General features: G+C 39.1%; 1 protein-coding gene across 9 annotated transcripts in view; it reads left to right on the top strand.

Moving 5' to 3' along the window:
• The first annotated feature begins 21,053 nt into the window (after positions 1–21,053).
• LOC121313538 (receptor-type tyrosine-protein phosphatase mu-like) overlaps positions 21,054–23,345 on the top strand; it is a 273,535-nt gene continuing 271,243 nt past the window's right edge. For 4 of the 9 annotated variants that reach the window (XM_041246205.1, XM_041246206.1, XM_041246204.1 and 1 more), the window contains exon 1: positions 21,054–21,317. In XM_041246205.1, the coding sequence (XP_041102139.1) occupies positions 21,245–21,317 (73 nt within the window). In that variant the 5' untranslated portion in view covers positions 21,054–21,244. The remainder of the gene's footprint in view (positions 21,318–23,345) is intronic. The other 5 variants (XM_041246210.1, XM_041246209.1, XM_041246208.1 and 2 more) reach the window with 2 other exon arrangements.

Raw genomic sequence — 23,345 nt, 5'->3', positions numbered from 1 at the left:
TCAATAAAGGCCAATTCAACTGAATATGTAGAACACAATGATGAGTTCTGTTGGGTACATTAGTGGCAAATCTAATTGCAGGCAATAATCGCAGGCAATAAAAATGTGCATTATAAATACCATATGGGAGATACTGAAATTGAAGAAGGAATCTATGAAAAAGACCTAGAAGTTTATGTTGACTCAGATATGTCTTCATCTAGACAATGTGGGAAAGCTATAAAAAAGGCCAACAAGATGCTTGGATATATATAGTGAAACATGTAGAATTTAAATCAAGGGAAGTAAGCTTAAAACTTTACAAAGCATTTTTAAGACCTCTTCTAGAATATTGTTTTTGGTTCTGGTCACCTTGCTACAAAAAGGATATTGCTGCTCTAGAAAAAGTGAAAGAATCGACCAGAATTATTCCAGGTTTAAAATGCATTTCATATGCAGACAGGCTAAAAGAACTGAATTTATTCAGTCTTCAACAAATAAGACTATGTGGCGATCTGATTCAAGCATTCAAAATCCTAAAAGGTATTGACAATGTCGACCCAAGGGACTTTTTCGACCTGAAAAAAGAAACAAAGACCAGGGGTCACAAATGAAGATTATATTAAGGGACATACAGAACAGAAATTAGGAGGTACTTTTTTTTTACACAGAGAATTGTGGGAGTCTGGAACCAACTCCCCAGTAATGTTGTTGAAGCTGACATCCTGGGATCCTTCAAGAAGCTGACTGATGAGATTCTGAGATCAATAAGCTACTAACAATGGCCTCCTTTTGTTTGTTACCTTTCTTATGTTCTTATGTTCTTATTATAAAACTTATAATTTTTTTAACATACTCCTGGAGGCCATCCACCACCGGAACTATAAAGGTCAGCGCTATTGCTGGAGTCTGAAATAAAATTCCCTGCCTTGAACATCTGTTTATCTTTCGAATAGTCTTATCCCATAACTCTCACATCAAAGAAAAGTTTAGCTAGACCAGGGCTCAATCCTAGAGACCCCCTGTGGCTGCTGGTTTTCATTCCAACTGAGCTCTCAATTACTTAGCTAGACCCTTAATTGAATGGATAATTTGCTTAATTAGATCTTTTTACTTGTTTTTAGCTATAGAACAGTTGCATATTTCAAGGTAGCTATAATATTTGATAAGTAACTTGAACTGCAATTGTTTATGAGCTGAAAACAAGTACAAATGTCTTATTAAGCAAATTACCAGTTCAATTAAGGGTCTAGTTAAGTCATTGAGAGATTGGTTGGAATGCAAACCAGCAGCCACAGGGGGTCCCCAGGACCAAGTTTGAGAAGCCTTGAGCTAGACCTTGCTAGACTGGACAGTTCATTATCTATTCTTCCCAGCATTTTATAGCCAATTATGAACTTCCTCCCTTTCTGTTCCTCTTACTTCCTGTCTTATCTACCTATTGCTGTGCCTAATCTCACACCTGCAGGAAGTGAGTGTGTAAATACAGGTCTGCAGGAGGCTGTGAACTTTGAATAAGTTTGTTTCACTAATTTAAGAAGCTCTTCCTGCCTGAGGCCAATTTCGGAACAAATTATATCTCCAACACATTTCATATAAACTTTAATAAAGCAAATAAAAAAAAAAAAAAAATTGTAGGGTTAACCATCATTTCTTATTAGCATACTAGCCAGAAAATGGTTTTAAAATCTGTCTTTATCAGCACTAGCAATTACAATTGGTGCCTCTTTTCTGAAAGATTCAGTATAGAATATCAAAGCCACTTGGTAAGTATTTATATTGGAGAACAAACTGGGAAATCAAGGACCACTGTGTCACACCGTTAAGAAATGGCATTTGTCTGAGAAGACAGCTGACCAGTCTACATGTAGTGATGTCTGCCAAGGATTGTGAAAGGCATAAATTAATACCCAAACATTGTAAGCAAGCAGTATTGAGCAGAACAGATTGATTGCAACACATTCTAATTAAAGTAGCAAAACTTGCTTTTTTAGATGTGGTAAAACTACTGCAAAAGCTAAATAAATCTGGCCTGGTACATTTAGCTAAAGGTCAACTTGGGACAACGAGCCCTCTTCCCAGATCTTTCATTTAAAGTTTTATTTTTGACTGATTTAGGTTTTTAAAAATTTGTTACCAATAATGTGTTTACATTTTTAGGAAAAAAGGAATACAGTATAATACAAAATTGCAATAACAGATATTGATGGTATTTCTAATGCATTTTAAAAGAAATATTTCACAATTTTTGTCAAAAGGGCAAAAATAGAATGCTTGCCAAAAGGACCACACAGGATGTTAAACAACACAACCAACTTATTTCTGGTATGCCAAACTCCATAACTTAGGTTAAGTAATAAAAAATTTTTCCAGTGTTACATATCTACTACTGTTCAAGATGTCACATTTAGACTGAGGCCCTAGTCACAAATCATTTACTTCTTATTTAAAGTTTGTTTGGTCTGTTCTGATAATGTTTAATATTCACATAACTTTTACTGACTAATGTTTTCTTTTCTTTCACAACTTTCCTGAATGTAATATTCCATTCATATTATAAGAAGGCAAAACAATAATGCGTGCACTATAATTTTTTTTTTTTTTTTCTAGTAATACTAGTTATGCCTATTTACACCAAGGGGAGATTCCTGCACAATCATGTTCTGATAAGGGTGCAAAATTAGAGTATTCCAGCAGTAACATTGAGTAGTAGAGTAGAGAAGAAGAGCAAGCTTTGAAAAAAAAAGCAAGTGTAACATCTCCTGGGCCTAATGGATTTCCGTACAGAGTGTACAAGAGTGCTTCTTGAATTGATTGATGAGCGCGCGTGGCATAGGAAAAACAGATTGAAGCAAGAGCATGGCACCGAGCAGGTGGAGTCTTTATACCAAAAGAAAAAGATTCTACAAGCATCAATCAATTTTGCCCTATTTCCCTATTAAACATAGAAAGCAAGATTTTCTTCAGCATTATTGCTCAGAGATTGTCAACTTACCTATTAAAGAATAGCTTTATTAACACTTCACTACAAAAAGCCGGCATTCCAGGTTTCTCAGGATGCTTAGAACACATCAATGTGGTCATGCAACAAATTCAGTCAGCTAAAAAGGAGAGGAAGGAGCTCCATGTGACATTCTTGGATTTGGCTAATGCATATGGTTCAGTGCCACACAAACTTCTTTGGGCAGCATTTAATTTTTTCAGTGTACCAATGACAATAACAAATTTAGTGAAAGCCTACTTTGGAGATTTGCAATTTGGTTTTTCAACTTCAGAATTCAGCACTACATGACAATGCCTAGAAGATGGAATAATGGCAGGATGCACCATTTCTCCACTGGCTTTTACCATGGCAATGGAAGTAATTATTAGGGCATCAAAATGGGTAGTCGGAGGAGAGCGTTTAGCTTCTGTAATGCAACTACCACCAATTCGAGCATACATGGGTGACATGACAACTATGACTCAACAGTAGCCTGCACTAATCGGTTATTGAGAAAATTAACCCATAACATTGAATGGGCACGAATGCAATTCAAGCCCACTAAATCAAGGAGCATCTCTATAAATAAAGGTAAAGTAGTAGATAAAAGGTTCTACAATAATGGTGAGGCAATACCAACAGTGTCTGAGAAGCCACTGAAAAGTCTTGGGGGATGATATGACGGGGATCTAAAGGACACAGTTCGTGTGGGAGAAGTTAATCAACAAGCAGTGGAAGGGTTGAAGAGTATAGACAGCAGCCCTTTACAAATTGAAACTCTGGTGCTTTCAGTTTGGTTTACTGCCAAGGCTGCTGTGGCCACTGACAGTTTACAATGTTTCTTTGACAACAGTAGAGAACCTGGAAGATTTAATCAGTTCATACATCAGGAAATGGTTGGGAGTTCCACGCTGCCTCAGTAGAGTAGGACTTTATGATAAATGAATACTGCAGCTACTAGTTTCCGCTCTAAACGAGGAGTTTAAGTGCACCAAGGTCCGACTGGAAATTACATTAATAGAGTCACGCGACAAATACATAAGGGAGGCAACACCTGTGTTGAAAACTGGAGGAAAATGGCGGCAAATAAAGCTATGGAAGGTGCTAAGGCTGCCCTTGGAATCGATGATATTAAGAGGCAAGTTCAGTATGGAAGAGGGGGTCTTGGTCTCATTTCAGCTCCTCCTACATGGCACAAAGCAGCCCCAGCTCAACAGAAGAAGCTGGTAGTCAATGAGGTGCAAAAGCAGAAGGAGAGGATCAGGTGTGTAAAGGCCTTTTCCCAGGCCAAGCAGAGAGAATGGATGAGATGGGAGAGTGTGGAACAACGCAAGATCGGCTGGTAAGATCTATGGACAATGGAACAGAGCATGATCAGTTTCCTCATCAGGTCAACATATGATATTCTCCCATCACCACAGAACCTAAATCTTGGGGTAGGAGAGGATCCCTCATGTCCTTTGTGTTCATCACTTGCAACATTAAGGCATATTTTGACAGGATGTAAATTGGGTCTTAGCCAAGGACAGTTTAATTGGTGTCATGACCAGGTGCTGCGATGTTTGGCCTTAGCCAGCAGTTCCATCAAAGGATTACACAGAAAAGACACCATTCCTCTGTCCAAGAGAGCAACCACCAAGAAAAGATGTTAAAACCAAGGCTTGCCCAGGACAACTGCTGGCAGATGTTGGTCCATGGCTTATTATTCCACCTGAGATTGCCATCACTAACCTTCGACTAGATATTGTCTTGTGGTCTGGATCAGCATGCCTTGTTCACTGGTAGAGTTAACAGTGCCATGGGAGGATGCTACGGATGAGACGTATGAGAGGAAGAAACTGCAGTATGCTCAAATAGCTGCTGAAGCGAGAATGCGGCAAACTCTACAACCCGGTTTCTCAGAGACATCGTGTTCAATGGCCAAGATTTGCGCCATACAGTGAAGAACTTATCTGAAGCAGCAGAAAGGAGCAGCAACTGGCTGTGGTTGAGATGGAAATATTTTGGCTGGGGATTTCAAGCACAATAGAAAGAAAGCAAAGCTGATGTACAGGTAAGTAAGCCGGGCTGAGTTGAGTGAGAAAAGGAGTGGGGTGATGCTGGGATGCCAGAATCACTCTAAAGCTATGTCTTAGTTGATGCTTATCTTGGCGAGAGCCAAGTTCAAATCAGTATGAAGTTCAACATCTACTCTCATGTAATGGAAATCAATCAGTGAGAACTTTAATATTGTTCCCTCACTTGTTTTTGTAGATTTATTTTTACAAATATGAAACCATGTTATTGTAATACCTTTGAACTTATTTTTCTTTATCTTATTTAGGACTGTCTTCTGATACAATTATTTTATGTTATTTTAATTATATAGATTACCGTGCATCACAATAAAATGCAAGTATAAGTACATAGACATTTTTGACATAGTAATTTGGACACTTATTTACTACAATACTTTTCGATACGGGTAAGATAATTGAACAATTTCTACAGCAAATTGTTCTAAAAAGAAATGCTTATTTGAAGCACTTAAATTTAAGTGGAGTCAGACAAGGTTAGTTTTTTTGTACTGCTTTTTACTTTAATAGGTGCTTATTTGAGTTTTCATGAAGTTTCAAAATATATGTTCGGCAGTTAAAGGAATCATAGGGCTTTATTGCATCAACTGTGCTTTTCAAAAAGAGTAGGACTATAAATTAGACACAACATACAACTGTAGATTAAAGCTCATTAAGAAGGAAATTATTTTTCGAGATCACGAATGCAGCAAAAGCGAATCCATTTTAAAAGCCTCTCAAACGGAAATATGTACAGTATTTCAAATATTTGTTATTGTCAGTCTGCTGTTTTGCTTCCCTTTTCCATAGAATTATGCAGACTAGAATATGAATGATATGTGTTTTCCATTTAGAATTAATTGAATTAATTTTGAAATGATGTACACTGATCATTCTTTATTATTTTTGTGACTGGGATAAAACCTTTGCAACAGGTTAATCAAGGTATTTGCCATTTTCATTGTTTTTGTAAAAGTACCAAGAAATTCAGAATGATAATTTAAGAGCTGAAGTTATTTTACTCATAAGAACATATTACAGTTAAAAACTAAAGAAGTTCGCTACTAACTGACACTGTCAAAATACTGTAATAATTGTACTGTGTTTTAAATAATATAAAACCAACATAAATAATATTGCAGCAAATTATGAACATGTTACAATGATTTGAACAAAGAAAACTATTAATTTTAACGGGTCCTTCATTGTTATGGATTAAATCATATCGAATGGAACGTACCCAAGCAACTGTCTATGAAAAAAAGAAATCCAACCTTACCACCTTGTAGCGGCAAAGGCAGGAAAAGCAGCATCTGAAGAAGCTGATAAGCTGCTGCAGCCGCCGCTGGAGGACCCGTAGCCTCTTCCCCTGGTGTTCCTGGTGTGGGAAGGAGGACCATCGTTGGCGGTCCTGCCCAGACGTGCCACCGGCAAACTGGTGTGGCCGGTGTGAGGAGGACGGCCACAACTGGGCAGGATGCCCCTACAACCAGGCCTAGGAAGAGGTGCAGTGTTCACCCCGGGCATCAGGGGCCACCCCACTACCTCCAACAACCACCTTCACCACCGTCCCAGGAGATCTGGGACTGGTTGATGCACCCTGAGGCAGACCTCGTCCACGATCTCCCCATAGTTTTCAACACGCTGTGGCGTCGAGATGGGGAGAGGTGGGAACAGTGGGAGGAACAGCACCACCCGGCCTCCTTCCCAGAGATTGCCCTCATGGTGGTTAATTACCTGGCGGTAGACATGGGAGATCCACCGGTCACTCCAATAAAGAGAGGTGAGCCACCTTCCCGAGAGCCAGAGAGGGTTGATATATGCCGTCGTTCCCCAGAGCCAGAGAGGGTGAGGAAGAGCCAGAGGGGGTGGAGGATCCGCCGCCGTCGAGAGGATCCTCCGTCGCCCCCAGAAGGAGCTGCCGTCGCTCCCAGAAAGAGAGGGGTGAGGATCTGCCGTCGCTCCCAGAGCCAGAGAGGGAGGAGATTCTGCCGTCGCTCCCAGAGCCAGAGAGGGAGGAGGATCTGCCGTCGCTCCCAGAGCCAGAGAGGGAGGAGGATCTGCCGTCGCTCCCAGAGAGAGAGAGGGAGGAGGATCTGCCGTCGCTCCCAGAGCCAGAGAGGGAGGAGGATCTTCCGTCGCTCCCAGAGCCAGAGAGGGAGGAGGATCTGCCGTCGCTCCCAGAGCCAGAGAGGGGGGAGGATCTGCCGTCGCTCCCAGAGCCAGAGAGGGAGGAGGATCTGCCGTCGCTCAAACAGAGGATCTGCCGTCGCTCCCAGAGCCAGAGAGGGAGGAGGATCTGCTCGTCGCTCCCAGAGCCAGAGCGGGAGGAGGATCTGCCCGTCGCTCCCAGAGACAGAGAGGGAGGAGGATCTGCCGTCGCTCCCAATAGAGGGAGGAGGAGCTGCCGTCGCTCCCAGAGCCAGAGAGGGATGAGGATCTGCCGTCGCTCCCAGAGCCAGAGAGAGAGAGAGGATCAGGGGGATCAACGGCAGCGAGAAAGGGTCTCTCGGTCTTCACCCCTACTAGACGGAGCGTCTGTTCGGTCCTACCAAGTTGATGACGATAGGGAGAATCTCAAAATCATTAATCCTAGTAGTGATAGCGGAGGGTCTCGGTATCTCCTTATTCCCTCGGGGCATCTAGGTCTCTCCTCACTCATCGGCGGCCGCAGAGGCCGTCTCGGTCTTCCTCCTTCCCTAGACGGTAAGCTGCTCCCCAGAGCCAGAGAGGGATATGAAAAAAAGAAATCCAACCTTATGCCTATATCCCTGGGAGTCCCACAAGGATCAATTCTTGAACCTCTCTTATTTTCTATTTTTATTAACAACATACCCAAAATCTGTAAGAAAAGTTCATAACGAAAGTTTAGGGGGGTGTGGGGAAGGGGGGAGTTGGCCGATTGCTGCCGGTGTACGTTGTACATGGGGGTCAGATAAAAATAATTATCGAGACGTATGTCCCTACCCAATCTGGGGTGACGGACGGACTTTCAAATGTAAGTGGGGGAAACATAAGAGAGAGAGGAGGCCATTCAGCCCATCTTGCTCATTTGGTTGTTAGTAGCTTATTGATCCCAGAATCTCATCAAGCAGCTTTTTGAAGGATCCCAGGGTGTCAGCTTCAACAACATTACTGAGGAGTTGATTCCAGACCCTCACAATTCTATGTGTAAAAAAGTGCCTCCTATTTTCTGTTCTGAATGCCCCTTTGTCTAATCTTCATTTGTGACCCCTGGTCCATGTTTCTTTTTTCAGGCTAAAAAAGTCCCTTGGGTCGACATTGTCAATACCTTTTAGAATTTTGAATGCTTGAATTAGGTCGCCACATAGTCTTCTTTGTTCAAGACTGAACAGATTCAATTCTTTTAGCCTGTCTACATATGACATGCCTTTTAAGCCTGGAATAATTCTGGTCGCTCTTCTTTGCACTCTTTCTAGAGCAGCAGTATCTTTTTTATAGCGAGGTGACCAGAACTGCACACAATATTCAAGATGAGGTCTTACTAGTGCATTGTACAGTTTTAACATTACTTCCCTTGATTTAAATTCAACACTTTTCACAATGTATCCAAGCACCTTGTTAGCCTTTTTTATAGCTTCCCCACATTGTCTAGATGAAGACATTTCTGAGTCAACAAAAACTCCTAGGTCTTTTTCATAGATTCCTTCTCCAATTTCAGTATCTCCCATATGATATTTATAATGTACATTTTTATTTCCTGCGTGCAGTACCTTACACTTTTCTCTATTAAATGTCATTTGCCATGTGTCTGCCCAGTTCTGAATCTTGTCTAGATCATTTTGAATGACCTTTGCTGCTGCAACAGTGTTTGCCACTCCTCCTACTTTTGTGTCGTCTGCAAATTTAACAAGTTTGCTTACTATACCAGAATCTAAATCATTAATGTAGATTAGGAATAGCAGAGGACCTAATACTGATCCCTGTGGTACACCACTGGTTACCACTCTCCATTCTGAGGTTTTCCTCTAATCAGTACTTTCTGTTTTCTACATGTTAACCACTCCCTAATCCATGTACATGTGTTTCCTTGAATTCCAACTGCGTTCAGTTTGAGAATTAATCTTTTGTGCAGGACTTTGTCAAAAGCTTTCTGGAAATCTAAATAAACCATGTCATATGCTTTGCAATTATGCATTATCGATGTTGCATCCTCAAAAAAATCAAGCAAGTTAGTTAGACACGATCTCCCTTTCCTAAAACCATGTTGACTGTCTCCCAGGATACTGTTACCATATAGGTAATTTTCCATTTTGGATCTTATTATAGTTTCCATAAGTTTGCATATAATAGAAGTCAGGCTTACTGGTCTGTAGTTACCTGGTTCAGTTTTGTTTCCCTCTTTGTGGATCGGTATTACGTTTGCAATTTTCACCCACCCCTGTGCCAAGAGACTGCTGCATGATCTTGGTTAGCGGTTTGTAAATTACTTCTTTCATTTCTTTGAGTACTACTGGGAGGATCTCATCTGGCCCAGGGGATTTGTTTATTTTAAGAGCTCCTAGTCCCTTTAACGCTTCTACCTCAGTTATGCTAAAGTTATTTAAAACTGGATAGGAACTGGATGACATGTGGGGCATGTTGTCAGTATCTTCCTTTGTAAAAACTTGTGAAAAGTAATCATTTAATATATTTGCTATTTTTTTTTCTTCATCTACAATTTTGCCATTTGTATCTCTTAAACATTTAATCTCCTCTTTGAATGTTCTCTTGCTGTTGTAATATTGGAAAAACATTTTGGAATTGGTTTTAGCTCCCTTAGCAATGTTCATTTCTGTTTCTCTCTTGGCCTGTCTAACTTCCTTTTTGACTTGCGTTTGCAGTTCCGTGTACTTTTTCTGCGTATTTCCTTTTTGGTCCTTTTTTAATGCTCTGTAAAGTGCCTTTTTTTGCTGAATATTTTTTTTAATTGATCTATTAAACCATTTTGGCAATTTAGTTCTACATTTAGATTTGTCTACTTTAGGGATGTAATTGTTTTGCGCCTCTAGTACTACATTTTTGAAGAACAACCATCCTTCTTCTGTGGGTGTTTTCTCTATTTTACTCCAGTGTACTTCTGTTAGTCTCTGTTACATACCTTCATAGTTTGCTTTTCTAAAATTGTAAACCTTAGCTTTAGTCATTACTTTTGGGGTTTTAAAAAACACTTCAAATGAGACCATGTTGTGGTCTGAGTTTGCCAGTGGTTCTCTGACCTCTGTTTTAGTTATTCTGTCTTCGTTATTTGAAAAGACTAAATCAAGGCATGCCTCCCCTCTAGTCGGTGCCTTGACAAATTGTGTTAGGAAGCAGTCATTTGTCATTTCCAACATTTCAATTTCATCCTTCGTGCTACCCACCGGGTTTTCCCATTTTATATGGGGGAAGTTGAAATCCCCCATTAGTATGGCTTCTCCTTTGCTACACGCATTTCTAATGTCATTGTATAACAGATTATTTTGCTCACCGTCTGAATCTGGCGGTCTATAGCATGCTCCTATTATTATGCCCTTTGAATTTTTGTCCGTTATTCTGACCCATATTGATTCGGCTTTATTTTCTTTGTCCAGGTTTAACACCTGGGCTTCAAGACTGTTTCTTATGTATAGCGCTACCCCTCCTCCTCTTCTGTCCTGCCTGTCTTTCCTATACAGTGTATACCCACAAATATTATATTCGTCCCCATCACTCTCAGACAACCAAGTTTCTGTAACACCTATCACATCATAGTTACTTGTTAGTGCAGTAGCTTCAAGTTCTAGAATTTTGTTTCTGATACTTCTAGCATTTAGATAAATACATTTAATGGTTGTCTTACCTGAGTTGTTGTTCTTGTTTTGATGTGGTCTCCCTTCTGTTTTTTTGTTGATTTCTCCCCCCTTCCTTTCTAGTTTAAATGCTTCTGAACCTGCTCGAGGATTTTTTCTCCAAGTAGACTGGTTCCCTTGTTATTTAAGTGCAGTCCGTCCCGTCTATACAGATAGTCCTCGTTGTAGAATGTGGTCCAATGATCAAGATAGGTGAAGCCTTCTCGTGTGCATCACGTCTTCAGCCATGCGTTTAGATTAATTATTTCCAGCTGTCCATATGGTCCTTTGCAAGGTGCTGGTAGTATACCAGAAAATACCACAGTTTTGGTTTTCTCTTTTAATTTCCTTCCTAGCTCTCTGAATTTGTTTTGCAGGGATTTTGGTCTGTCTCTTCCAATGTTGTTTGTACCGATGTGGACGACTACTACCGGGTCGTCTCCTGTTCGTTCTAGGAGCCTGTCCACGTTCTCAGTGATGTGCTTGACCGAGGCTCCCGGAAGGCAGCACACTGTTGTAGTAAGGGGGTCCAAACTGCGAATTGAACTTGCTGTGTTTCTCAATATGGAGTCCCCAACAATCATGACCTCCCTTCTTTTTGCTGTCTGGTCACCACTGTCAATAGGGTCCTGGATGTTGTTTCTTTCGTTCTCTTGTTGTTTGTTCTGCTCATCAAAATTCTGAAGTGACTCAAATTAATTGGTTGTTTTGATTTCTGGTGGTTGTGTTTGACGAAGTTTCTTTTTTTCCCTGCTTCTGCCTACCTGAACCCAACTGTTCTGACCTTCTATCTCCCTGGTGGCTTTCAGTCTGTTAGGGGTGATGCAGACTTCCATGAATTGTGGGTGTGCCAGTTCCTCAAGATCCTGTTGCTGTCTCACTTCTTCCAGCTCCATTTCTAGCATACTTACTAGTTTATGCAAATCCTGGATTGCGCGGCACTTTACGCACACTTGGTTTAGCTCCGTTGGGTTTTCTCGGATTTCCCACATCAAGCAGGTGTCACAGATTACTGGCTTGAAGACCATGTTGAGGGTTTTTTGAAGTTTAGTTTCTTCTGCAGCGGTCAACCTGATTTCAAACTGCTTCTAAACTGCTCTGTACTTTTCCACGCCTGTACTTTTCCCACTCGCTGTCGCTTCCACTCGCTGTTGCTGGGAAGACTGCCTCGTTTAACTGCGTTGTTCTGCTGTGCTGTTGGCTCCTCCCCTCGCCCGTGTCTCAGAACGGCACTGAATTTGAATCAGCTGCTCCAAGTTTCAGCTTGTTTGTTATCAGAAAAACACACGCAGCTGTTTGACTTTGAGCTGCTGCTGTGTTTCCCCAATGTCCTGTGTTTTCTGATTAAAGCAATTGAAGATGCAATTTCTCCTTACTGCTTCTAAACTGCTCTGTACTTTTCCACGCCTGTACTTCTCCCACTCGCTGTCGCTGGATGATATGTATGCGGATGATATGGTGGTGTACTACAGATCTGATAATATCAGTGATTTAACTAAGATACTACAGAGCAATTTTCTGGAACTTGGTTGGATGATAACAGTCTGATGTTAAATGAAAAAAGACAAATTTGGCGCAGAGAAATGAATACAAAACAATAGCGCACATTTTTCCATTACCACACGTAAGACTACGCTACTGGAGAGAGTTGACACCTTTAAATGTCTAGGGGTCTATATTGACACAACTCTTACATTTGAAAAACATATCAAAGAAGTATGTTGTAAAATTGGAAGGAAGCTAGGTGTATTGTATGGTCAGCACCACTGTTTAAGCTTTACAGCAAGGCTTAGACTGGCCCAACCACTTCTATTCCCTCTTTTAGATTACAATGATGTCATCTATAGCACAGTTAACAAGGAGTCATTGAAAAAGATGGATTCAATGTTTAACTGGATCTGTAAGTTTGTACTCCAGTGTACCCCACTAGATCATCATTGCCGCTTATACTCCAGGTTAAATTTACTGATACCTGCAAACAGAAAGGACTATCATTGGTACCTGACTCTCCTTAAAGGGGCACAAAATGCACTGCCTGTTTTTATTTAAACAGTTTTTTTCAGGCATTCTCTAGTAGGTACAGTTTGCACAATGTCAGTGGTACGAAATATTTTGGAACACCTACAGTGAAGAGGGTAGAACATTGTTTGCTTTTGCTGCAGTCTTTGACTGGAACCACTTGCCAGTTACGTTTAGATCAGAGACCTCACATAGTAATTAAAAAAAAAACTGTTGTACCAGTATTTATCCGAGCCCTGTATGTGTACTGTATGATTTTACTGAACTGCTCGTTGAACTGCTCTGTGTTTTATATTTGTTTATTTATTTATTACTGATTGATTGTATTTATGGTGTCTTCTGTTTTTGTGTTTGTGGAAAACTGTAAATGTATTGCTCTTGCCAGGACGTCTATGAAAACAAGCCAAATTAGCTCATGTGGCTTTCCTGAATAAAGAATTTTCAAACAAAATATGTGTTGCAATGACTTGACGCATTCTTGGCTGCTTAAATCCACACTAACAGAGCCATGAGTTGAACCAGAGACTGCCTCAAAGTAACAAAGAGGAAAGCTGTTGGAATATAAACATTGGGATGGGAACAGACTGCACACCACCTGCCAACACATTTTGTAGTTTACAACTCTACGTGTTTGGAGAGCAATAATATTAATAATAACTTGGAGTCCTAAAAGGAGGGAGACTATTTAATATGTCTATATTAGTAAATAAATACAAAAATCCCAAAAATTAGTGTTACTAATTAATTGACCACCTTCACCATTTTTTTTTTCTAAAAATAAAATAAAATGTTAATGTCATAAAGTATCACAGTAAGTTAAATTAGAAGCTCCAGCATTCACCCTAGTAATTTGCTTTTGACTTCAAGAAAAAACAAGCAAATTTAGCATGGTGGTAAATGCTTTGCGAATATGTCCTATTACGTGTTTTAGTTAGTTAGCTTATCTTTCCATATATGGAAATTGCTATTACAGATACAAATCAGAGCTTTAATCAACAACAAATTTCAACAGAGGAAGGATATCCTTTGAATGTGGTATTGTCTTTAAAGGCATGTAGGTACTTTTGAAGAATGAGTCAGAAATTCAGCAATGCCTCCAAACGTTTCCAGCCCAAAATACAGCTAGAACAAGTTTGCATTGTTTCCTGCTCTGTGTTGTTTTTTTGTATGTATAATATGTGTACTAATATAGCAGTAGATGGCAGGTGGCTACTGTAAAATCCAGAGATGAGAGGATTAAATGGATTTTGAATTATAACTGTGATAATCTACAGTGAATGAAAAGAACCGTTTACAATTGTTGCAGTTCTGCAAACTCATTTCAGAAGGTTTAAAAGTGAGGTAAGTAACCTAAATGTTTCCATGCAGTCCAAACACTACATTTACATTCTGTTAGTGTGCTGGTTTGGGGTGCATCGATAGAAAGTGAAGAGGTGTGTGATTAACAGCAGGTCAAGATGGGGGTGTCACTCTATAGGTGGAGCTGTGGAGCAGATAAATGGAAAGGCAGCACAGCACAGAGAGACATGACTGTGACTTTAGAAGGACTGTACTGGACTGAATCTAATTACATGTCCGTCACTGCCATAGGGAGAGAGAGTGGGCCTCTGCCTCCGTCAACTGCTCCTCTGGTGTGTGTTCATCAGCCTCCTGTATTGCAAAGTGTGGGTCGAACTCCTCAATTTTAACAACATTTTTAGTAAAGCACTGGTTCTCTTAACAAGCAAATGAAGTGCATTTTTTACTTGTAATCAATAAAAAAATATTTATTGACCCTGTCCATTAGAACTGGATCTGAATAACTTTTGCATACGCTTCGGATTAGTCTTTTAAGCGTTTTTTGTATTATTGAGTTAAAAGGCTCTAAAAGATTAACAGGCTAGCATTTTGTTGTACCTCGGAAATTAAAATGGATTTACTATTCCCATTATCCAGAGAGCAACCTCACCTTTGCACCTGTATGGAACACTTCAGGTAAACTGACCTACTGTACTCTATTTTTCTTTCTTTTTTTTAAATTTAGAGTGCCCAGTTATTGTATCCCTGTTTTTCTCAACAATTAAGAATGTCCAAATATATTCCCTCACCACAACAGCTCAGGAGAACAGAAGGTTAGGCTGTTCTCTGATCTCAGCACCAAGCTTATTGCTTATTTACAGCCAGGAGTTTGAGAGATGTTGTCCACTTGTGCTCCCGCCACTCTGTGGAATCCTTACCAGAGATCAATAACTCACACTGTATACCACACTGTGTATACAGTGTCCTCGGGTCACCAGAGATCCCTGTAGTCTGGCCGGGCGCCTGCGGGCTTGCCTGTTAGCTGCCCGGGAGCTGGGTTGTCCTCCGACACTGTAGCTCCTGGGTGGCTGCATGGAGAATCCGCAGTGTGTAAAGAAGCGGGCAGCTGATGGCACATCTTCGTCTTCGCCGCTCCTGAGTCAGCGCAGGGGCGGTAGCAGTGAGCTGAGCCTAAATAATAATTGGGCATTTCAAATTGGGATAAAATAACAAAACTAATTGGCAACGACTAAATTTATTTAAAAAAAAATAATAACAAAAAAAAAAAAAAACCATTGCTTATATATAACATTTGATTTTAATACCTTCCAATTAAGCAGCACTTAGATTGAATGCAGTCAAATTAAAAACAACCACGAGAAGTAAAGTAATGCTATTACATTTTTCATTTCTTTTTGTCAAAGGTCCAGTCTGCATATTTCAAAAAGTTTACTTTTTCAAAATACTCTCTTGATTTATTTTATTCTTGAAGATTTCAAATTACAGATGTTAAGTTTTACAGACGTCTGATTGATGACTATTACGATATGTAATAAACTCCTCAGAGAAACTCACAGTGGCCCTTCAGTAGCCTCAAGGCCACCAAAGTGTTTCAAATGTAGCACCAATGAAGGTTTAAAATACGGCTTGAATGAAAATTAGAAATGTCTGCTGTACGGTACCACTACAATTATAAAAACTAGAGAACTTGTATTTTTTTCTGTTTTGAAAGAGACTACTGCTGCTAAATTATCAAACCCCGCCCCAACCCCCCACCTGCTCTTTAAAGAGTGTTTAGTGTTTTGTGCTACGGTCAATATTTTAAACAAAATGTACCCCGTATTTAATTACACCCATATTTGTAATCATGCTTACCTGCTTTATAGCAAGATCTAAAATCATTCTTCACTCATTTCATCACAGAAAAGACTTTTTTTATGTCTACTAGTGCCACAGCGTCACATTTTCACGCTTGATATGTGTATGTACTGTAGTAAAAACGAGAACTTGAGGATTAGTTATTTGTAAAAACAGTTTTTGTTGGACTACCAGGCTTAATGACAAACAGGCTTCAATTAGTTCAAGATGCTACAGCACTTGTATTGGCACCGGATCTAATAAAAAAATAATATTTTCCAATCTCTACATTGGCAGGTTTTGGTTCATTTGCTACCCTAAGGTAATGGAATCTTGTGGAGGTGAGCAGCCTTTAGAGGTGTAATTCATGGGCTGTGAAACTTGCTATATGAGTAGTGCAGTATTTCATAATAGTAGTACAGTTGGATTTCAGAATGTCACATTTTTAAATGTTGTCAGTTTCTCGTGAAGTATATGGAAAATTACATAGTGGTATGCAGTATCCGAGGACCATGCTCTAGTGGTCTGGGGAGACTCAGCTACCCACAGGGACGGAAAGGTCGCAGACCTGGAATAAGAAAGATTTAGACAGGACCGGCACCATGTGGTGACCTCGTGGTTGAGGTCGAGCCGGCGTCCAGTGCCGGGTCACGTGCCCTGAAGGAACCTGTGAATAGGAGACAGTTTAGAGGCCAGTGCCAAGACAAATAGCTGGATAGAGGAGAATGATTAGGATAGAGGGCCCGCATAGGGGCAAAAAGCGCATAAGCTATGAAAGTTCAATGTGTGGCCAGGGGTCCCCTCCTGTTGTGTAGGCATATGGGCTGTGCAGCTGAACCCGAGGCAGGGGGAGTGAGCTCACTGCCCCCCCAAACGACGAGACCCTCGGGTTTCGCAAACCTCACCATGAAGAGAAAGACTGCTTGCTGCACACATGGATATAAGCTGGAAACAAGACAAAGTAAAGTGTTAGTTGGATGAGCAGAAAAAAAAAAACATTTTCTTTAACTTTTTAATGGAGGAAAACCTCTTGTGGTCCTGGCAGAGAGTGCACCCCCATTCCGGGTAAGCTAACAATTGATTGCTGGGCTGTTGCAATGTCTGAGGGGCATGATCTGATATAAGTCTCTACTGCTGATGAAGACCAGCGACCCAGGCTCTCGATGAGGTGCTGGTTCACTCCTACGCTTGCTGATGAAGTAGCTGCTCCTATCTGAAGGTGTGTGGTGTATAGAACTGAGGTGGCAGGGCGGCTTTTGCAGGGTGAGCCGATAGATGGGAGGAGAACAAATGTCTTGTAATTATTGTCCTGGATATGTCCGTGAATAGCGGGTCTTTTGGGAGAGTATAGTCCCTGGTGGTGAGGTATTTGGATATGAATGAAAACGGGCACAAGGGAGAGTCGATTTCGATAGTTCGATGTACTGCTCTTGCCATAGTTGATTAGACTTAGAAACTCTGAGATGTAGGATGAAGTGGTGATGGCAGAGGATATGATACTAGCCTGGGAGCGATGTTAATATTTGGAGATAGCTGCCCAGGCTGTATATCCTCGGATTTGATTGATAATATATCAGAGTCCATTGTGGTAATTTCTTCAGAGATGTTATTCTGGAAGTTGTTGTTATTTCCGCGTATTTATTATAAATAGCTCAGCAGGTCAAAGGCGAATCAGAAACAAAACAAATGCAGACATAGACCGGACTTAGAATTGTGCTTATATAGGTGAATATAGATTAAATACAGTATAATCGTAAATCTTGAAAAACTACTCACTTCTAAATCTTTTGTAGTCATTTTTGTATTACTTTAGTATAAATACATGTTAATTTGGATTCATATGTTGTTTTTTTCTGACTTTATGTGAACGAAAAGACACATTTGCCCGTTTTCCCACTGGAAATAGTGATATTTTGAAATATCACTGTCCTGGTTACAAAAGCAAAGTTTGTGGAGAATAATAGCCATTTTCTATACTTTTGAGGCATAAGCAATTAGGAAATAACACTTACTACCCAGGAACAAAAATTGTGTTACATGGTGTTACCTATAAATCGCAGCTAGGTATTCAGAGCATTTCTCAGCACTAGGAAATCACTCTGGATTATATCGACCACCTATTTGTGGTTATCTTTAGCTCTACAAATAAGTGGTTGATGCAATCCAAGTGGGTGTGTACTGCAAATAATAGCTGTGACTTATATTAATGGGTATCGGTTTATCAAATCAACCCCTAAGTCAAGATAGCATAACTTTTTTTATTGCCTTTGTTCGTGTCTGTATGATTTGCTTTCATACCACTGCAATGTACTGTTACAACATTTACAAAATGGAGCATTCTAATACTGTTCATTGCAAATACAGTAGTTTTTACTGAGGATCAGCTTGACCATAACATAATATCTAATTAGTTGAATTGTAATGTTTTGTATTTTACTTTGAGCTATAAATTCAGATCATAAATATCTTTAGACGGAACACCGACTTTATGTGCCCAGGATTCACAATTAGACCTTATCAAGTAAAGTAAGATGAAGCTGCTTGGTGGTAATTAGTTCCCTTCAGCACCAAAGGAAACATGTCTATTTCTTGAATCTGATACTGCAGCAAAATGCCTTCCTGTTTTGTTTTACGAAAACGCCTTTTTTATGGTAAAGACCAAAAAGTATATCATTACACAAGCTCAGATTCTACAATATCTCAGTATAATTAGTTTCTATTTAAATAATTTTAGTTTGGATATAACTGAATTATCTTCTTTTGAACGAATGTTGGAAATCTAAATTAAGGACAAATTTTAACACATATACCATGTACTATTCACTGCACTAACTATGTCTCAGAGTAAGAAACCTGCATGTTTTATTTTATTGGAACATGAAAGAGGTTCTTGGAAGTAATGCATGATAGAATTGAAAGGCAAGTAGTTTGTACACTCTGTACCTAGTACATACGAAATGGATGTTATTTTACATCACAATTCTCCATCCTATTTTATTTTTATTTTTTAATATCTCACTCTTTTCGATATTTTTTTTATTTTGCCCTTTATGTTCCTGTGCCTTGTCATCTTTTTGTTCCAATCAAATACCTGAACAAGGTGATGTGCAGTTTTTGTATGTGGTAAGCATTTTAACTTTTTTCTCACCCAAAGAAAAAAAAAATTGAAACACCCATCACAACAATACGGAGCACAGTCACCATGGGCAACCAGAATTCTACACTGCTAGACTTGGCAAGTCTTCAGGGTGTTTAACTTTTGAGACTGTCATATTCATTGCCCTGGGTACTCAAAAAGATGTCAACTAAATGCATGCTGTCAGCCCTCTATCAAAAGTCTGTTATACTTACTGTCTTGACCATTGTGACAGAAAAATGATTTGCAGCAGATATTACAAAATACATATCAGGAATGCTATATGGATTACAAATTAATCAGTAATGTGAGGGGTAGGCCATTTACAACGACGTTTGTGCTCCTTATTCCATATACAGTATGCTCCTTTTTTTTTAGTTTTTTGTCCATGCAACATATTTTATGTATTCTAAACATGTGCCCCCCAAAGCCCCTCCCCCCGCCCCCCATGAGGGGTTAAAAACAAGAACATTCTGGATTGACTGGGTCCATCATCACTACTGTGCATACTAGAAAGGAAACAGACATTGCCTTCTCCAGTGAGAAAATGTAGGGCATGAAAGTCAAAGGATGTTCTGCAACAATTAGGTTTAATTGTGGACATCCTGAAAGAGTAAGAGGGTGCCTCTTCCTGGAAGCCACGTATTCATTGACTCCCATTGTTTCTGAAGTGCATATGTACAAATCGTGATGTCATTTGCAAGTACTATAGCTGTATGGACCGCCATGATTCCATGCTCTTTTTAATGCAGGGCTTCTCAAACTCGTCCTGGGGAACCCCTGTGTGTATTGGTTTTCATTCCAGCCGAGCTCTCAAATGCAGTTCAAGTTACTTATCAAATGTTATAGCTAACTTGAAATATTCAACTGTTCAAGAGCTGAAAACAAGTAAAAAGGTCTAATTAAGCAAAGTATCAGTTCAATTAAGGGTCTAGTTAGGTAATTGAGAGCTCGGTTGGAATGAAAACCAGCAGCCACAGGGGGTCCCCAGGCCTGACTTTGAGAAGCCCTTGTTTAAGGCAACAACCATGTTCTGTATTCTTTGAAATCTGCTAGTTGACCTTATTTCTGTTGACAGTTTTCCAACTGCTGAGGTCCTGATAACATAGCAGGAAATTCCACTATTTTTTAGCCCCATCTCACACATCTGGCCACTGCAATCACACCACTTTTACATTTGTTTTTTAAAGGAAAAAAATGCCTAAAGTTAGACAAAAGGATGTTGTTTTGAAAATACTAAAATATAAATAATAATAATAATAATAATAATAATAATAATAATAATAATAATAATAATAATAATAATAATAATAATAATAAACATGAGTCAATATAAAGTTTCCAGGATAATTTGAAAACACAATACAATCAGAGAATTTAAGATTTAGTAATTACTGCTTGAAGATAATATTATGTATAGGTAAACGGGAGCAATTTTAACTTTTGTTTTTTGTTTTCTGGGTTTTCCGGAACATGTGTGAAAATTAAATGGAATTCTGCTTAGTTTAATCATTGGTTAGTGTAATTATAACGAAGTGTTTGACGAAAAAACAAGAGAATAATATTGTAAAAGAATTGGACGAGTAAAAGAATAATACATTGACTGATTTAAGCATATAGTCTAATATATTTACCTTAATGTACTATATGTGAGAACTATTTAAAATGTGTGTATGTGTGTGCTTGGTTAACAGACCACTTGTAACTGTTATAAACATTGTCCTTGTTATTTTTTCTTTCTTTCAATATGATATAACCGTAAACTTCGACTACATTCAGCCGGCATAAACTTTACTGTTTGGCTGAGCTCCCAACACCCCCTCTGCTGGTGAGAGCTGGTCTCTTGCTTTCTTTGAGAGCCCAGTGACGTAGGAGCTCCCTGGCAAGCCAGTAAGTCAGACCAGCGTGGAGTGCTAGAAAGAGACACAAGTAGTGAGAGAGACAGAGAGAGTTCGTGTACACGGCGAGCAACTGCAACGGGAGGGGGGGAGATTTTTTTTTTAGTATCCCAAAGAGAATTTTTTTTTTTTTTTTTTTTTTTTTTAGAATCCCAAAGAGAAATAGACTGTCGTTCACCTTACCCTGGGACTAGGGGGGGGGGGGAATAAACAACTCTTACACGCCAGCAATGGATAGAGTTATAACTTATTTCGTTGCTGCGGTCAGTCTTTTGCTCTCAGTGAGAGGACAAGTATATACAGGTAAGATAAAGTTTTATATTATTGTATATGTTGTTAATTACTATATTACGAAACAGCATTACAATATTGGGTTCAGCCTGCATGTAGTAGATGCAAAATGACAGATTTGACAGTGTGTGTATCAGAAGGCATCCCAACTACTAAACTTTATTTGAAAAGATGGCTAGATGGTGATCGCCAGTCTAATTAAGGGATTTCAATTAAGGTCACTCGGTTGTCTGGGTTTGCAAGAAGCATGTTTTTTTTTTTTTGGGGGGGGGGGGGGGGGGGGGGGGGGGGGGTTGCTCAAAAATAGTTACGATATTTGACATTAGGCGGTTGACACATTGCGTTCGATATAAAACGAGACCCAAATCAGATTAAATTACGTTATTGTTGTCAACTTCCCAAACTTTATTTAAAAAGAAAATATTGGAACTTGGATTGAAGCAGTATTTTCCACGACACAGTCTTAATTTACATGAACGCCAGCTGGAAAAGAAGACAAAGTTGACGGTGATCCCACATTCTCGAATTAGTAGCCGATTAGATATTTTGAGCGTTTCAGCTTTACGTAGGTTACATTTTTTGGGTTAAAGCAGTGATCTGGTACTGCAAAGAGAAAATCAAACTCATTTTTGAAAATAAATAATTAGTTGTTGAATGCTACTTTTATGTTTAGTCAGCGCTTTACCCGGAGAGTCGGGTGATTTCTAACTTAACGGTATAGGCAGGAGACTATTTTAAGTTCCTGCGTTAAATAAACTGTCCCAAAGTGCTTTCTACATTTTTGGTAATACTGTACAACGTTTAACTTGACCGTTTAAAAGAACGTAACGGAAATCTGCTTTATTAGGCTGTCACATACCACAGCACTGATTGCAACTTGTAATCTGAACGGGTGCAGATTCAATCGCCTTGGCTTTGTACACACAGAGAACGCTAAATGCGAAATACATATTTAAAACAGTATGAGCTGACTAAGGATGAAGTGCTGAATGCTAATTTATTGTGATTGTATTGCTTACAGTTGTTAAGGCTTGGGTTTGGATCTTACATGCTTTGGAAATAATAAACATTTCTTAACCGACTTTAGGTTTGATTGTTGTAATAAAAAGTTTGCCAGTTAGCATTACCAGTACAAGATGGCAAGATTAATTAGCTGCCTGGTTTTACTCTGTTGCGATGACGCAAGGAATGTCTGGCACTTTTTAATACATTCGTAAATTGATGTTTCTATAGTACAGTACTTTATAATATAATAATAATAATAATAATAATAATAATAATAATAATAACAATAACATATGTTATTATTTATTTATTATTAGTATGGAATGGTCTGTTCAAAACATTGGATTATATGTTCTGCTGCACACGTTTTAGTAAAAGCTACAAGGTGCTTTAATGTCTCTGCCTTTGCTAATAACAGCATTTCTATGAGTGCACTGAGGTCTTGATCTGAATTCCCGTCGTTCTTGCCACAGCCTTTTGTTACACAATGAGTAGAATGCTTTACTATCACAATGGCAAATCTGTGCGTCGCTTTACCTTGATGGATTCATCTAATCAAACTTGAAAAAAGAAGCGCAGCTATTTAATTTGTAAAAAAAAAAAAAAAATTTGGTATATATTGACACATTTTAAATGTAGGCTTACATGTATTTGATGCGTAATGGACGTCTAATCACCGTTTTTTTTAAATAACACAGGTGAATTTGATAAAACTTGAACCAAACAACTTAATGCTGTTTTACAAAAGAAATATTCACTTAAATTTTGCCTATACACCATATCTAGTCTTATAATTGCTCCTAATAGCTATATATTTTTGTTTACATTTAAAACCCGGAATTTGGAGTACATTAAAAAGTACCTTAATTTTACAGTACATTGACTTAACAAACTATTTGAAGATCAATTGTAGTCTATATTTCTGTATTACTAAAGGTACAGCATTTTTTTTTTAAGTATTTCATTAGTATTGAACAACTTGTACCGTAATTTAAAAAACACTGAAAAAAACATGTCAATATTAAGTTAAATTTA

The sequence above is a fragment of the Polyodon spathula genome, chromosome 3, assembly GCF_017654505.1.
Source record: "Polyodon spathula isolate WHYD16114869_AA chromosome 3, ASM1765450v1, whole genome shotgun sequence".
Classification (NCBI taxonomy): Eukaryota; Metazoa; Chordata; class Actinopteri; order Acipenseriformes; family Polyodontidae; genus Polyodon; species Polyodon spathula.
The sequence above is the reverse complement of the archived record's forward strand: the minus strand, read 5'-3'. Positions and strand labels throughout refer to the sequence as shown.